Here is an 18,448-nt window from a genome sequence, read left to right as displayed (position 1 = left end):
AGAGCAGCACATATTTTTATAATTGAAATAACTATTACTTAATATTTATGTCTCAGTTTTGTTTTGTTTTTCTTTTTTGAATGTGGGAGGGTGGGGAGATGATGTTTGAGTAGCATCTCTAGATGCATACATATCCATTACAATTCAAGAAAAAAGTGCTGAAAATATGATGCTTGACCTTTTATCTATCTACAAGTAAAAAGTCAATTTCATCACTTAAAACACTTAATGTTCATACTAAAACAAGAAAAACATCCCCCATCTGATTGATTTTTAGAAATATCCTCTTGCATGGAAGGTTTGTGACTTATTATCTCTAATGAGCTTAGTATGTGTTCTATGCAAGTTTTCTTAAATCACACATTGAGCCTTTTACTAGTACTCAGTCAAAACTGGTTGCCTCAGAGAACCTCAGATTCTTCCAGAGGCACGTTGAAATGTAACTGTAGAAGGCTTGATCTTCTGTAAAGAGTCTTGATTGCTATTCATCTGCTACTGAGATTTGAATAATGACTTTAGGAAGGGTTGAAGAATATAAGCTCCTTTTCCATGAATCATAGACATAGACTGAGACAAATGCTTTTGTGTACTTAATGCAGCCTACTAGCCCCTGTCCTCAGAGGTTTCTCTCCAGCGAGGTAAAGGGTGACTCAGGAGGTAAAAGTCCTGCTCCATTTCCCTCTGTTCTGGACACTGAATAGGTATCTTTGTGTTTGTGTCAAAACATAATTTATGTCCTAACAGTTTGACACCAAATAGAAACTTTCTATTCCTAGAAATAACTCTTCCCACGAAAATGCCATGCACCCAGTGATGTTAAACTTCTGCCAAATATGGATTTATTTTTCAGAGAATAAATGCAAAAATCCCAGAACTTGTCCTGTAAAGTAAGAATCTAAAATTATTATAAGAACTGCTTTTAAAAGTATTTTAATCCTTACTGATTCCTTTTGAATTAAAAGGATGTTCACCTCTCTTAAGTCTACAATCTAAATCTTCTTACATGCCATCCACATAACACCTTGGCTCTTTTAGGGCTGAGAGGAAGTAGGAGGGAGTCTATGGGGCACGTTGGCTGAACCTGGTGTTGCCAAAGGCCAATGAGGCAGACACATCTTCCCACTTTCCTAGGAGTTTGGATGTGGTACCTGTGCAGCAGAAAGAATGAAGTTGGAAAGGACAAACGGTGCAGGAGTTCTGGTCGCATGAGTGAGCTGTCTGGATGTTGGCAAATTTGTGCTGTCTCTCTGAACATCCATCCCACTTTGTTTATTATCATTGATAACAGTGAAATGGACTGCTCAGGGCTTTAAGGATAGAGAACCAAAGCCACATAATGCTACAAGATTCCTGAAAGTGTTTATATGAGTTATACATCCTCTCCATTCAGCCCTTTCCAAGAATTCTTTCCAACTGTCATCTATAAGCCTGCTGCATTAGAATTCGCTGAGTGCTCATTAAAAATGTAGATTTCTCCCTCCACCAGCCTCCCCTCCCCCCAATATCACTTCACATTGAAAGACAAAGGAGAGCAATGTGTGTGTGTGTGTGTGTGTGTGTGTGTGTGTGTGTGAATGTGCAGTATAGGAGGCTCTCTGTTACTAAAGAGATTACCAAAATTGAGACCCACGTAGTATTGCTGATACAGAAATGTTGGGAAAAGGAAAAGCTGCTGTTGAAAACCTGCGTCACGCCCTCCTGATGATAATCCTGCAGTGTGTTCCAAAGTGAGTTAGCTGTGGGATTCACAGTCATATACTTTTTTGATGAGCCATAGCCACAACCCCATTCTCATATCAAGCCTACCCCGAAAGGATTTGCCCGGAAGAGGTGACAGAAGCACTGGTGACTTGTCACTTCTATGGATTATATCCATCTTCCTGGGATCAATCCATCAATCTCCATTTGGGCTGTGGCTTGTTACTAACAGGGAACTAGTGTTCCGCACCCCAGGTGTGGCACTAATCCTCTCCTGGAGCGTCCGCAGGAATAAAGCGATTCAGGCTGTTTAATCTATTTAGTCTAATCAAATCCGTGCTCAGGCACCGCCCTTTGTCACATCTGATGCCCCCACTTCTCTATTAAATAAGGACTACACGAGCGCACCAGCCCTCGGGCTCCCTTGGTACATCATTAAGTTGTAAAAATGACTTCATCACTCATGACAGAGAAATTGGACAGCCCCCACAGTGGCATATGGTAGAGGGAAAATCATTCCACCAGCTGCCCACCTGACTCTCCTCTCCCTCCCCTCCGGGGGCTGCCATTGTAAGATGTAGCCACAGAGGAAGCTAGAGCTAGTAAAGGGTGAGAAGAGGGGAAAATGAAAGGCCAGAAAAGCTGAGAGAAGCTCATGTCAGCAAGCCACCTGCAAGCCCTAAGGGACCCCTCTCCCTCTCCCTGCACACGCATCTATTCATCTTGTGGAAAGGGTATTTCTTTTGTCGGAAAAAGGAAGGCATCTTCTGCATTGCCCTAGATACCTAACCTATAGGGCCCACAATGGGAAGGCAGCGAGATGAGGGAGATAGAAATAGTCACCTCTGACCCTAAGAGACTGAATGACTGACTACAGGCTGTTTTCCATCATAGCAGGATAGTGGTCCCTTGCAGCAGGCTTTATGTTTATGATCTGAATTATTTTCTCACACAAAAGGAATTTGCAAATGTTTCTCACTGGAAAGGTTAAGGAGCCCTAGCTTGCAATTTACTTCAATGTTGCAGAAAATAAGTAAAAAGTACAGAGGAAAAAAGATGATAGATAATAGAAATAGATAGATGATAGATAGATAAATACATAGATAAGCAGATAGGGTGTATTTGTATGTGCATGTGTGTTTGTTGATAAGACTTAAGATTTCCAATAAGTAAAACACACTTTTATTGTTTTATTTTTATGAAGGAAAAAGAATAGCTCCAGCAAAATCATTTCTTTTTGGGCTTAAAATATGAAGGTGTTGTGTTTAAAGTATCTTTGTTTCCCTCTTTCTGAAAATCACTATTATTGGGGAATTTTTCATAATTAGGTTAGTGAGAATATTTACTTAAAACATATCAAATTTCCTTTTTACAAATGCAAATGCACACGAATAAACTGTTTTAAACCCATCCATTTGAATCTGTGCAAGTTTAAGTATAAATTCTTCCCTCTTTTATATTAGTAGTATGAATTAAATTGGGCCATTTGAAAACCCAAGGAACAACCCTTCTTTGACAAAAGGTCTAAACTACTCCCCTCTCCCAGTCATGCTGGAACCTCTACAATCTTCTAGGAGCCCAAATTGCCACAGGGGCTGAGTAGGGAGGAAAAGTTCTAAATTTATGTTTTCCTCTCCAGATAATCACACTCTTTGTTTGAGTCATTACCAAGTTTGGATATTGCCTTTTGTAGAGGGAAGAACAGAATCACTCATGTTGTGGCCAAATAGTTTGGGAGCCAGTACACACACACACACACACACACACACACACACACACACACAAATACTATACTAGAATGTTTCTCCTGCCACAAATAATCTAAGGATCTCGTGGGCCCACTAAAAGCTTCTTTCTCTAATTCATGGATTTCTGTCCAGGATTTGGGGCATGATAGATTGTAGGCACTGATCCAGAGAACAGATGGCTCAGCCTGCTGCTGAAAGTAAACTTTGAGTCCATACTATCAGGCAGAGATGCTCAATTTTAAAGAAGATGTGGCTGTGGGTCATATACTATGGGACATCTGAGTTTTAGTCTCAATCTCTCCTGACCTTGGGCCCATCCCATACTCCCTGATGCTCTATGTCCTTTCCTGGTCTGTAAAATGTGAGGATTGGATTCGATGAGTCCTGTCCAGCTCTCATATGGGTTCTTTCTGGTACAGTAAGTACACTCTATGGGACAGACATATGCAACCCTCAGATAAAGAATGATTTTTTTTTTTTTTTAGCAAAATTCAAGTTAAAAGCCCAAGAGATACCCTGAAAGACAAAATCTTGCACTAGGAACTGAATCTTCTTTAAATAAAGAACGGGGCAAGAGAAAAAAAAATAGTAGTTTTCAACAAAGAGTTTAACTTCCAGCTTGTGGATTTCTGAGTTCATTTATAATGCCTGGCTAGAATTCAGACATTGCATGCACCGAAGTACTAACACTCTCAATACCCTGGGCTGGAGATATTTTTTAGGACAGCTATTTATGAGACATGACATTTCCAGTGAACAATGATATTAATAATGTGTAAAGGAAAACAACTTTAAAGGCAGAAATCTGACCTGAAAAGAGGCATTTTTATCACAATAAAAATAATCCTTTGCATTACTAACACTTAAGGCAAATTTAAACACAAGTAATGCTGAATGTTCATAAGAGCTTTTTTTCTTTTAATATCTTTTCTGGATTTAAGATTTTATTAATAATAAATGACAACAGCAAACAATTATTAAGTGCCAGTAAGAATTTCACACATGTTCTCTTATTTAGCTGTCAGTATAACCAACCATATCAGGTAGATATTTTGGTTAGTTCCCTTTTATAGAAACAGAAACTGAGGCTCAAAGAGGTTAAACAATGAGCAATGCCATTCAGTTATTAAATAGCATATTTAGGAATCTGAACTTATACAGTTAGCTTTAGAATCTATATCCTAACCACTATGCCATAATCCTTTTTCTTTTTAAGCCACAAACATTTTGTTGTGATGTTCCTTTTATTTATCAACAAGGATCCATCGTGGGCCAGACACTCTCTGAGATGTTATGTATAGAGCAGTAAAAACAACATGGACAAAAACATTTGCTTTGTCATGAAGCTTACTTACATTTTATTGGAGAAAGGCAGATAAAGAGAAAAATAAGTAAAATATTGGAATGGCAGGTGGCAGTGAGTGCTATGTACAACGCTAAAGCAGGACTGGGAAATGAGGACAGGAGCAGATTAGGGGCAATTTTGAAGTAGGGTTTCAGTAATATTGCCACCTTGAATAAAGAGGCAAGTATGATCTGTGTATACTATCATCCACTAGAAATGTCATGTTGGCCAAACTTCCTTTGGTAATTCTGACCTTCTATGATTATGTCCACTGCAAAATCCTGTTGTCTCTCACATTATTTTCTCAGTAAGGTTCCTCCTCACTCTCTCAATGCAAGGTACAAGTAGTCCTTAGCCATTTCCCATTTGTAAATACCTGGATCACTGGAAGCTCCATGCTGCCTTGTTTAAAGGCAAAGTTAATAGCCCCCAACACCTTTCAATCACAATGTTAAATATGTTCTCATCTGAAAACAGTACAGATCTTGTGAGGAGTCTTTCTTTGATTCCCCACCCTAAGGCCCTCCATGGAGGTGAGTAAATTCTCCAGACCAGGATGTACAATAGCCCTTTAAGGAAAGACAAAGGGAAAAAAAAAATGATGCATTTTTGAGTTTTCTCTTGGGAATTGAGTTTTCTCTTCCCAGGACTCTCTCATTTCCTCCTCTCCATGAGCTGGAAAGCAAGAATTCTTAGAATTTGACTAGAAAGGAGAACCAAGAACCTGTATTCTGTCCATGAGGGGCTCCTTTTGTTTCGTCCTTAAAATAGAAGCACCAAACCATTGCTGTTTGTTTTTCATTGAGAACTGCCTGGAAGTGTAACCAGGAGCCCTTCTCTCTTGAGGTGCTGTCTCCACACACCTCCGTTCCTCTATTCTATAATAGTTCCACCCATCACGGTAATGGCAAACATTTTTCCAAAGCAAGCTTCTTTTATTCCTGGAGGGAAAGGCATCTGTCCCCAGTATCCCACCCAAGGGGAATTTTAGTCTATTATTAAATGATCTATAGGGAGAATCTTATTTGAATGGGCATCCACACTTGTAGGTGGAAAACTGGTCTTGCTGTGTTGTTTTTACTATGTTTGAAGGTGATTATAATAGAAAACATACACTTTTCTACCCAATTCTAAAAATCTCAGATTTTGTGTTAAAACAAAACCCTTCTAAGATTAAATTCCATGTAGTAGGTATAAGACTAATTAAATAGTGACCAAAATGTTAATAGGTGACTCTCGGTTAATAGGTGATTCTTTTTTTAGATATTTTTGTTTAGCATGTGATAATTTTATAATCAGAAAATGAAATGTTACATATTTTTAAAACATGCTTTCACAGGAGGCTTCAACTATATTTGTAATGTTTTGTTATATTTTTTAAATGTAGCAAAGATCTCAAAATCCTAAGATATAATGAAGAGCTAGTCAATGATTTTCCATCAATTCATAATATTTTACAATGAATTTTAACTTAGTTTTCTCAGTCTTGTAGAACACAAAACACTGCATGTGAAAATATTAAGTTGCTCTCCCTTTAAGATCCATTGAAAGGTAAGGTGTAACAGATCCAAATAAAATTTTTAAAATTCAAAAAAATTTCCTTTATGGAAAATGTACCAAATAAATTAGAACCTGAGTCAGTATTAGTCAATTCTTTGCTAAACATGAAACAAATGCTAGCAATGAGCTTGCAAAAAAAAGCAATAATGACAAAAACTAATAGAAAAACCTATTTATTGGCCTCCCAGTCTTACAACCAGGAAAGCTGGGACATCCCTGGTGCTGTTTTCTTGACAGGAAAATGCTAACATTTGCCAAGCTGGAGGCTTTGACTCTGAAAACACAGGCACAGCCTTTCTATTTTCATTTCACATAACATTGAGTTCCCTGTGTCATTTTTGGGTTTTGGTGAATTTTTTGTATATTTATCCCCTGAAGTCAAAATATTTCATGTATGTATTTGGAGTATCTTTCTGGGGAAGTTTAGTTTGTTTTAGAAAATATTTTATAGGAAAAAAAATTAAGATTCAAAACACAACATATTAGGGACATGAAAGCCAAGAATGTAACAAGTTCATTACCAGTAATGTTTAAGGGAATATTTCCTTAGCTTTTTCTAATGTAATTTTTATCTGATTTATCCCAATTATAAAATTGAGTCCTCTACACAGTTAATGCCTTTCATTTTAAACTGATTCCTTTTTTTTTTTTTTTTTTTTTTTTTTAAGAATGTCTTTTGTTGGGTCTAAGTACAAACCATCCATAATGTCGAGTAAAAACAATATTCAAAGGGCACTTTTCTTAATGGATTGCATTCTCCTCTTAACATTTTGAAGGATTGCCCCAAAATATTCACTCTAGAATCATTAAGCCTAAAATAAATTTCCAAGAAGGATCCTAGGCCTTGGAAACGACTGGGAAATATTGGGAAGGGAGACACCTCTGGAAATGGTACTGTAGGTAAAAAAAAAAAAAAAAAAAAAAAAAAAAAAAAAAAGTACTGAAAGTGGCCTGGGATATTTCACTGAGAGATGATGACAAGGGACCAATTTACAAAAACAGAGGAGCTCAGATTAGAGAGGTGCCAATTCTAGATTACTTGCCACCTTTTGGGGGGCACGAGGGGAGAAGTCGAAGGTACAGGGTCTGATGAAAGACCCAAAGTCTTTATTTGGGGTCTCTGTGCAGCATTACCTGGAAGAACGAGTATTCTTTTTCAGTTCAACAATTCAGATATAAAGAGCACTTAGTTTTATTTGCCATAACTCACACAATGAGGTCAATGAAGCCGTCTCTCAACCCTTGAGTGGCTGTATTCTTTGATACCCCCACCCAACCAGTTCCTAGGCCCCGGATTTGGGGTGCCTCTCTGGGTGGCTCTGGGCGCAGTCCTGGGGGCTGACTCTAAGACCTGGGCTCGCAGCCACCGCCCCACAGCAGCCCTGCCTGAGGCCGCAGGTGGCGCCGCCCCCACCCCGCCCCAGCTCAGCGGAGCTCATTAACAGGTGGAACCTTCCCCCAGCCCGCCTCCCCTGGGCCTGCAATCCCGCCCGCCTCCATAGAAACAAATCCTTCTGACCGAGAGCCCCATCTGGGCGAGCACCGGGTCGGGCTCTCCACCGCCCTGCCGGGGAGGTCAGCGCCGAAAGGAGCCCGGGCACCCAGGGGACTAGCGGGGGGTGGGGGGAGCTCTGCACGAGGCGCCCCCACCTCTGTGTGCATCTGGCCTCGCCACCCCAGCTCGGTCTGCTCGCCACCAGGCCGCGGCTCCTTCCAGGCCTTAAGGCACGTCCACTATTTTGCGAAGGCGGATTCAGACAGGGCGCAGAGGAAGCGACGACGTGCGCCCTCCCCGGAATCCTTTAGGGCGCCTTATTCTGGAAAAAGGCCCCAGCAATTCCTGCTCCAAGAAGGGGGTGCCAGGGAATTGGGAGACCTGGCCCAGGAGTTTCCAGCCCCGGGGGGGGGGGGGGGGGGGGAGTCGGTATTCCCTGCCCCCAGTCCCCGCTGCCCATCTCTGGGTCCCACCGCCAGGACCCCGAGCCGAGCCGGGGCCGCGGCGCGCGTGTTACCTGTTGGCCGCCAGCCGAGACGCGATGTAGCCGCCGGGAATCTGTGTGATGATGTAGCCCCAAAAGAAGGACCCGTGGATCATCCCCACGGTTTCCGGATCCCAGTTGAATTTGGCTTTCTATGAGAATAGGGGGGAAATAAATTAATAAAATTTAATTTACAGCCGAAATCGGTTTGGCTCAGTGTATAGAGCGTTGGCCTGCGGACTAAAAGGTCCCAGGTTCCATTCCGGTCAAGGGCATGTACCTTGGTTGTGGGCACATCCCCAGTAGGGGGTTTGTAGGAGGCAGCTGATCAATAATTCTCTCTCATCGATGTTTCTAGCTTTCTATCCCTCTCTCTTCCTCTCTGTAAAAAAATCAATATATATATATATATATATATATATATATATATATATATATATATATATTTAATTAATTTACAAAACTGGGGTGGAGGGTGAGGGTAGAGTCAACGCCTGGGGCCGAGGTTCACTTTCAGTGGTTTCTCCAGCCAACGAGCCCCCATTCCCCGGGCACTCTCTGCATTCGGGGCCGGTGGGGGACTTAATTTCGTTTCTTAACAAAACAGAACCAAAACCTTCTTGTAGAGAGGAAATGTCGCTTGTAACTGGAAACCCGTGCTCATTGGAATTGTATCGTGATCAGTGGAAAAGCTAGACCCCCTAACTTTGCTCTGGGAACCGCGTTAGGTGGGCGCAATCTCCCGAGCGAGTGAGGGAAACTTAGGGCTCCAGATTGGGAAATTCGGACTTCCCAGGAAGAGGTTCCGTTAGGCCGCTGGGGATAGAGACCCTGCCTGGGCGCATTTATTACCCGCCCCGCCGCCAGCCAGTGCAGACGGGAGTGGGGTGGCTTGGAGAAAGGGATCCAATCCAGGAAATTGTGGGGAAGGGAATTGGGGAACTTGGGGTGCGTGCGAGGTGCGAGGTGCGGAGGCCGGTTGGAGGAGTCAGGAGGAGGATGGTCCCAAGCAAAACAATGGGGATCGGCCAGGGCAGGCAGGACTAAGAGTGGCCCTGGGGATTTGGGGAGTCAGCGGAGAGGGAGGTGCTGCTCAGGGCTGGTCACGAGAGCCCAGAAGGGTGCACTGAAGGTCAGGGCCTAACTGCCTTCACCAGTCTGAGTGGCGAGTGAACTTCAAAGCAAACTGGGGCGAAATGCCTGCAGTGGAAAAGGGGAGGGAGAGCGCATGTCTTCAGCCTGAGCAACTGGGGCCCCCTTTCTCCCTCGGAATAAAATGCTGAAACCAAGCGCACTTGGCAGGCTCTCCCGGAATCCCCCGGGCCGGTCAGCGTTTGCAGCTTCCCCCCCAAAGCGAGTGCTAAACTAATCCTCCCAACCCTGGCCTGGCCAATGGTCCCTCAAATTCTGAAACTGGAAATGCAGACCCATCGGCTTCCGTGACCTTGACATAGCATATACCCTTCTCTTCCTAGAGGTCACTCAACACACACTGTAAGAGCAGAGGACCGGGCTCCAGAGACCCCAAGATACCCTGGGGTACACTTCCCTACTCCCCCCACCCCCACCCCCACAGCCAGTTTGAGTTGATTTATTTTTCGGTTTTGTTTCATTTCCATTATTAAAAATGTTTGGAGGAATTCGGCGGGAAATGATAGCTAACGTGCTGCTTCATTCCTTGGAGTAAAAGAAAAACACCTCGATTTAGAGTCTGCAGGCATGATAAAGCCGCGACTTCCTGTGTGAGGTTACTCTTCTCAAAAAACCCAGTGAGCTAAAATAAATGAATTAATTAAAATAATGTTTTAGAAAGCCTGGAGAGCTACACGCGGCTTTCCGTGTTGCAGGTGAGAAGAGGAAGGCCAAGAGGGCAGAAGCCACTTGCTTCAGGAGCAAAAAAGGCAGGTGAGGATGATGTCAGAGCTTTCCACCTTGGGAAGGCAGTGTCCGAAGGGCCCCAGGGGGGCACCCAGGCCTTCCTCACTCAGTGTGTGTGTTGGGTGGGGTAACCGGGCTCTCACAGGGGACGTGGCTTAGCGCAGCCACTGGCCAGCTGTCGCCCACCTCCTTGATGACCTTGCCCCCTCGGTGGATGGTGCTGTTGTTGACCATGTCCACGATGGCCACGCCCAGGTTGCAGCGGATGCCGAAGGAGATGCAGAAGCCCAGGCCGCTCATGATGGCGATGATGTAGCGGCGCGGCAGGCCGAAGCACGTGCAGTCGCACAGCGGCGCCTTCTTCTCGGGCACCTCCAGGGGCTTCCCATCCTCCGTCAGCTCGATGGTCTCCCCGCTGGTATCCTGCTTCTTCTCCAGCACCCTGTGCGGCAGAGCAGGGGACCGGGGAGGCGAGGACGCCTCAGGTTAGGCACCCCAGACGCCCTCCTTCCTGTCCCCAAATCCCAGGGCCTGGCAGGGCTGAGTGGAGCGGCGCTGACCCACCCCCCATCGCTCCAGGATGAGGATGCTCCGGACTCTCCAGCCTCTGCCAGTCCCCTCCCCCGGCAGCATCTCTTCTAGGTTAGCACCGCTGGCCTAGGGCTCCAGGCTCCCTTCCCCCCAGGAGCCACTTGGCAACACCTTGATTCACGTGCACAGGCCGCTTGTTTGGGCCTAACTTTTTTGCGGGGTCTGCAGTTTATGAGGATCACCCCAAAAGCGCCTTCTGAGCGCCTTCTGAGCAACTGTGTGGGCCGCCGCAGTGCTTTAACCGGGATTATTTTTTTATTATTTTTTTTTAATTCCAGCTGCCCAGCTGCGGGCCGGCCCAGCCGAGGCTCTGCACGCGTCCTACCCCTTCCTTCCCAGGCAAGTTAAAGCTTTCCAGGGTGGGGACACCGCGATCCCGCCCACAAAGGAGCCGGGGCCTCCGGGGACTGAGGCCTCTCCAGTGCGGGGCCCGCGCGGCCGTGGTCTGTGAATGAGCCGCGTGCTCTCGGGCCCCTTCCTCCAGCCCCCGGAGCCAATTTAGTGTTTTCTCTCCAGGTTACACATCTTTTTCCTCGTTCCTGGAGTTGGAAACAAAGGCCTCCGCAACATATGGCCGACACCTAAGCCTTCTGCTGCCAGAACATGAATAATTAATTCTTCACAACCTTGCGTCATTACTATCTCTGTTACAAACACCCAGAAAAAAAAAAAGTCCCCGGCCCATTTCCAAAGGTTTGAAATGCAAATCCCAGGTATACAAACGCGCCCCTCAATCAACTCTGGTAGGGTGTTCCACACCCAGGTAGAAGGTCTCACATTTAGTTTTTGTTTTGGTTTCTTTTCTTTTCTTTCTTTTTTAAATTAGCATTGCATCTCACCCGCCTGATTCCTTTCAGGCTTTTGTCCTTGGGGGAAGGGGGTAGGGGAAAGCGGAGGGACAGAAAGATTTTACTAAAACCCCATAATGTTGTTCTAGTCCACCATTTAACTGTGAAATTTCTGTTTTGTGTTTTTAAAAAAACAAGTGAAGGGTGACATTGCCATGGACCCTTGAGGTGAATACTCTCAATATTTAAACAAAGAGCCTCCCTATTTAAAATAGGCAGATATTTCCAATCTACCATATAATCGCTTTTTATGCACCCGCCCTTTCAATGATATATCCGGAAACAATTGTTTTCATACACACGGGCAAAGCAAATGAAATTTTAATATCAATTCCAAGAATGCATGGCTTGGGAGATGGCTGTCAAGCAATTTGAGGCTACCAGGGGGCGGGGGGGGGGGGGATGTCATACTTCCAAATTCTGTAAGTAACACCTGGAAATAGGTCACTAACGTATCCTTGGCTCTGTGAATGCTCATTCCTAAAGTCCAATCCCAATTGTAGAACACGGGGCAATACATACAGGGAGAGGAAAAGGGAACGAATGAGATTTTATTTTTACTTATTCCACATTGGCTTTCTGTACTCATATTGCAAAGTCCAACTCCGCACCTGACCTCCCCACCTGATGGCAGTTGGGCTGGGGAAGGACAGCTCTTTCCCAGGCAGCTGCGGGACTGCAGGGCCCTTGCGGTATGCAGTGCCGCATAGGTGCATGACCGAGCCTGCGTGAAGCCCACCAGAACCAAAGGGATTTGGAAAATGGGGAGGCACCTTGGTCAATTTCTTTACATTTCCCATCCATTCCCAAAGGCTTCAGTTGCCCAAATGTGAAAATTAGCACTCTCTTGAACTCGTTTATCCTTTTATTTCTGCCCTCTTCTTGATTTGGTTCATATTAAGAAAGGGTGTAGTCATTATACATCTTGAAAGGCTACAAAGTGGTGGAATTGACAGCATAATTAGTGCAATGATTGTAGGGAGGATGAAATTATTTTTTTAAAATTTCCAGCACTTTCAAAGTCATTTAACTGGTTATTATTATGGTTTTTCTTATAAGTAATGCGACCTTTCCCATACAAGAAATAGGCTTCTATGAGAGGTCAAATAATAAATATATACATATACATTGTTCTTAGTTCAGAGAGAAGAACTGCTTTCGCTATCAATTATTGATATGTTTTGATTCTTCTTCCTTCTTTAAAGAAGGATGATTCCACTGGGGGATTCGCTACTCAAGTGGTTTTAAAGCTAAGATCTAAATTTCGGGTTTTTTTGCCATTACTCTTTGGAAATTCTTGATTCATTTTTAAAGGATTGTATTTTTTTTATTCATTTGTCTGGATAAAAAATTAACTTGGTGTCACTATAAGCACCAAAAGAAAGGTTTTTTTTTTTTTTTTTTTTTTTTTTTTTTGAACAGGTACTGGTCATTTTTCAATTGCAAAGAGGATAGCTAAATCATGGGCAGGAAAGGATGAGAATCTGCAGGTACGGAAACAAAAATCACACACACACATGCACAAAGCAGACAGGTTCATTTAGTGCAACATTCCTGAATAAACAAGCAGGTTTCCAGAGCAGCCCCAATCCATCAATGAGCAAGAAAAAAAGACTTTCCGATCATATTACAATCTCTCTAAGCAACCTAAGCAACGCGGTTTGCGGAAATAGCCCTGCAGATTTTTTGCATGCGGAGCCCCAGGCAAATATGGGTTTGCTTTCCTCTTACCTGTAGATCTGGCCGAGGGATTTTCCAGCAAAATTCTTTAGCCCCTCTTTTCCGGGGGTCAAAACCCTTTGTTTTACGGATTCCATTCTTGCAAAGACTGGTGTCGGGCTCTTGCCAGATTTAAGTAGTGATCGCTATAGAAGGCGAGAATTGCGCATATTGTCTTAACCCCTTAAGGTGGTTGTGGGGTTTTTCTTCTCAGCGGAATGGTATTGCTGTGCCTCCAGCAAGAGTGCCAGTGAGCAAGGGGAGGGAGAGTGAGAACAGAGTACAACAGAATAGCTAGCTGCATGCAACCCACGGGTTTCCTAATAGGAGAGTTGGTAGACACAATCAGAAAGTCTCATTGGAAGGGGAGGTTCCGGTGGCAAAGGGCGCATGGTATTTGGGCGGGCGCTGATGAGTTCTTGTCCTGGAAGTCAGTCCACTGAAAAACAATTTGAATTCCTGGTGCTGAAGCCTTATTGCTGTCCAATCTTCTGGCTTTTTAATCGGAAGGGTGGAAATATCACAGAGCCCTTGTGTTAAGGACAAAGGGAACATAAAAGCATTTTGTAAAAAATATGTGTATTTGCTATGCGGAGCACAGCGCTTCCAAAACTCATGGGAGCATCTTAGGTCTCAGGTGAGCAATGCTGCTATTCGTTTTGTCTCCTTCCAATGATCTCCATTCACACCTGCGCAACTCTGCTCTGCGGTAGAGTCGAATTAAGATGGAGAAAGCTCGCTGCCGTTTGAGGACGTGAGTAAACAACAGACGCACCGTTCTGATTTGGGCAGCTTCAGGGAAGATTTTATTCCCCCCAGTCAAGCTGACTGCTCCTCCTTCGCTGCGCCTTCGGGGGCGCGGCTGGTCAGAATGTTTCAGCACCACGGACAGAGTTCCAGGAAATGGGGAAGCTTCTTTCAGGCTGACCAGATCGCCAACTTTCTAGGGGAGCTGGGCTGATCGCCCTGAACAAGAAGCCTCCTGGGGATCTTCAGACACGGATGCTATGGAGACCAAGTGGAAAGATGTCATCATCGCCCGAGTTTGCAGGGAGAATGGTGCATTTGGCGCTGCAAGGGAGGAAGACTATAAAAAATTGACAAGTGACTGTTCTAATCTACGTTTTGCTCAGCATGGCTGACAAATCGTTGTAAGGAAGATAACAATGTATTTTTACTTAAGTCTGTGGTATTCTGGGGACACCTGGGATCCCTTGGATATAAAACATATGTACACAAAATGCATAATTATATTGCTCATGCTTTTTGGTTTAACCCCTGGAAGGAATGAAGGAAGGAAGGAAGGAAGGAAGGAAGGAAGAAAGGAAGGAAGGAAGGAAGGAAGGAAGGAAGGAAGGAAGGAAGGAAGGAAGGAAGGAAGGAAGGAAGGAAGGAAGGGAGGGAGGGAGGGAGGAAGGGAGGAAGGGAGAGAGAGAGGAGGGAGGGAGAGAAAAAAGAGAGAAAGGGAAAGGAGAGAAAGAAAAAGAAAAAAATACCTGCAACCTCAATGACCTTGGTTAAATAAAATGTGTTTAATATATATATATTCCTTGGAATTTTATGATTCTTCACTTAATTCACAGCACACTACTGAGATATTAATATACTGATGAAATTTGTGGCCATACATTGTGCTTGTCAATAAATAATTACTGATGATATTTTCAAGATTTATTTTAAATTACTCCTTTAAAATATTATTTTTGTCTCATTCTCCTATAGTAGAATTATAGAAATTCATGTAAGACTTGATTTCACATATATAGGTAGAGTATCAATGAATTTATTTCATTAAGTAAAGCAAGAAAACTATGCTAACTTGATGTTAATTATTTATGCATTTGACATGAATCACAATCCTCTTAGATGCAATTCAGGCAAATGATTATAAAACAGTTTGTCCTTAAACCACACTCTCAAGGTTGAAATCTTTGCATTTTATTTAAATCAACAGGGGGAGTAGATTTTTCTTAGGAATCCTGATATCAAATCTTAGAAGTAAAAACCTAAACACAGCATCATGGAAGAATGTTCCCTGAATAGGCCAAATAATACAATGGATATGAATACACAGATTGGATAGCTGAAAAGCAATGTCAAAAATAGCCAATACTCTCTACCATTAATATGTTTGATAGTTATCATATACATATGTGTTAAATATATATCTTCTATAAAATAAGAAATTATATCTCTAAACCCCTGGAATGCCTGGAAATAGTATCTATCCCCAAAGGTGATCAAGAATGAGGAGGAAAAAAACCCAACCCAACACTAAACTACCTCCTTCCAAACAAAAGATTCAAGCTAGTCAGGACATGACTCAACTAGGTGCTTTACAAATTATCTGTTTTCCAAATCATTAGTGACCAAATTCATTACATGTCCTTAATTGATTTTAGGGACACCCATGATTTTGAAATTCTGGAAAGTTATGCAAAAAAAAAAAAAAAAAAAAAATAGAGGTTAAATATATGTGAGGCTTAGATGGTGATAAAAAAAAAATGATTCTCCTAAGTGCACCCCAAATGTCTAGAGATCTAAACCACCCAATTGCTAAGCCTGCACTATATGTAGCTCACAGGGCACCAAACAATACAAGTCCAGCATGAAAGCATTGTTTCTAGAGTAAAATAATTACATTCACCTTTATTGAAGTAAATGTCATCTGGATCTTTCTTCCATTCTCTGAGTAACTGGGTGAGTGTTTGAATAAGAATTACTGCTGATATTGATGTATTCATTCTGAAAATATTCATTTAGTGCCTAGAATTGCACTAGATTCTGAGAATGTCCTCTGAAAGATTTCATAAGATACAAGGGAAACAGACAAATTACAAATAGCTATGGATAAAATTGGACAAGAAACCCAGGCTTGGAGTGAAAGTACACAGGAAAGATTTTAGGAGGTGATGTTTCCTTGTCTGTCTTAAGAGAAACCTAACCTTAGGAAGATGGTGGCAGCCTTGTGGAACTGAGTGGAGATAGGTGATGGTATTTGGAAAGTATCCCCACCAGAAGGGACATCTTAAGCAAAGTCACAAACAAATGGAAAATGTTGTATGTGGAAAATTACAAGAATTGCTACTAGGCCACCTGAGACCAAAGAATGCCATTTAGCCTATTCTTAAATTAATAGCTATTCTTGATATAAGAGACATATATTCAGACATTGCTTACCAACCCAACAAATTTTCTTCAACTGTGGTTCCAAAATCCAAACATTGAACATGTACTTTTTTCAGATTTATCTTTATGAAAGGAAATATTAGTAGCTATACATATGGCATTATATAGTGATACTGAAAAAGCCTTTTCTTCTCTGGACACTCTCCCTTATCCCTAATATCTTCCATTCAATTTTAACAGTGCTTTTATTTGAATTATTAGTCACCTCTTCCTATAGGAGAATTATCCCCTCTTCCTAAGCACTCTTTTTGTTGTTCTTAATCTTTACTGGAGGATATATTTCCTTTGCTTTTAGAAATAGTGGAAGTGAAAGGGAGACAGGGAGAAACAAATATGAGAGTGACAGATCGATTTATTGCCTCCTGCAGATGCCTGGACTAAGGCTGGAGATCAAGCTTGAAACCAAGATATGTGCCCTTGATTGGAATAGAGCCCAGGACCCTTCAATCTGCAGGCCGACACTATCCACTGAGCCAAGCCAGCTGACGGCTCTTGCCACGCACTCTTAAAAATAAAAGGAAAGGTTTCACTGACTACAACTAATATGTGTATCATATTAACACTTTCAAGTGACTTTCACTTACATGATTTCATTTATTCCTTGCAATTATTATTCAAAATAAACTAGTTTCAGTCTAATTTTATTGAGGAGGAAAATGAATTTTAATGAATTGCCTGAAGTCATGAAACCAGGAATGAAGCAGCAGCATGTGTTGAGTAGTTTCTCACCATTTAAAATCTTGTTAAAATACAGATTCTGATTCATCAGATCCACAGTGGAGCCCAAGATTCAGCAATTTTAATACGTTTCCAGGGCCTCTTGCCCATGGATCGCACTTTGAATATCAGCAGTGGAGAGTATGAAATGTGAAATCAGCTGACCTGGATTTGGGTCCTGAATTTGCTGATTATCATCCCTGTGACTTTGATTCACTTAACTTTAATAAATGTCAGTTTCCTAATCCGTACAAATTAATGCTTTTAGTAAGTGATCTCTATCATCGCTTCCACTTGTAAAATTCTGTCACTTTTTCATTAATTTCTTCATTGATGTAAGACCATGTTTTCTTTGTTTCTTTTACCCCATTATTTTCTTATTGTATATGGTAATAACCATTTTCTTAATGGTTAGTAATGAACTGAGAAAATTCCCAATAATATAATAGAGAAATGTGCTCTTTTCTCAAAGTTCAATCTTCTTATATGTTTAAAGAAGAGTAAATTTATTGTTCGTTAAGTTTTATATGTAGTAGAAGTTAAGTTTTATATGCAATTGTTTAAATAATTGCTTCATAGTATTCTCTGAAAGTCACATAAGATATTACCTAATAGCACTGTAAATGGCTTTCATTTGTTTTTGACCTTGTGTGAAGAAATACTTTGGCGAGACTATTTAAATATCTTGCAAATGTTGCCCTCTGGTGGAAGGCTACATTATTATTTTAGGAGCAATTGCAGTACTTCATTATGTAATTAAAACTACTATTTTCTTTCTTATCCTCCCCCTAGTCCCCTTTTTCCTTTTTCTACAATCCCCTCCTCCTTCTTTCTGAGATTTGAATAATTAAAATATATAGCTAAAATATCAAATATCTTTGTCAGCGATATATTTGCTATTGCCTGACCAAGTACTAAATGTCTTTTAGAAATAACTTCTTTTTATGAGAATTCCTCAGTTAACCAGTTATTATATGAAACTTCACTCCATTAAGAAGATTTACAAATGGCATAGAAATAATGTGGAAAAATGGGTTAAGGTTTCTAATCACAGTAGAATAAATTGTGATAATTGTGTGATTATTTCAAAATTGTAATATGTTTGATAAGTTTCCTTTTCATTGAGTGTGTGTATGTACAATATATGCACATATACATATATGAAGCATCATACTT

General features: G+C 42.0%; 1 protein-coding gene across 1 annotated transcript in view; it reads right to left on the bottom strand.

The window, feature by feature from the left end:
• Window positions 1-13,658, bottom strand: part of SLC17A6 (solute carrier family 17 member 6) — a 31,356-nt gene extending 17,698 nt beyond the window's left edge. The window contains exons 1-3 of the mRNA XM_084894734.1: window positions 13,379-13,658; window positions 10,395-10,650; window positions 8,364-8,482 (exon numbers count right to left, since the gene is read on the bottom strand). Of these exons, the coding sequence (XP_084750860.1) occupies window positions 8,364-8,482; window positions 10,395-10,650; window positions 13,379-13,464 (461 nt within the window). The 5' untranslated portion in view covers window positions 13,465-13,658. The remainder of the gene's footprint in view (window positions 1-8,363; window positions 8,483-10,394; window positions 10,651-13,378) is intronic.
• Window positions 13,659-18,448: the final 4,790 nt, after the last annotated feature.

This window comes from Pipistrellus hanaki (assembly GCF_964339955.1).
Source record: "Pipistrellus hanaki genome assembly, chromosome: 9".
Lineage (NCBI taxonomy): Eukaryota > Metazoa > Chordata > Mammalia > Chiroptera > Vespertilionidae > Pipistrellus > Pipistrellus hanaki.
Note: the sequence above shows the minus strand (reverse complement) of the source record. Positions and strands in the feature narration are given on the sequence as shown.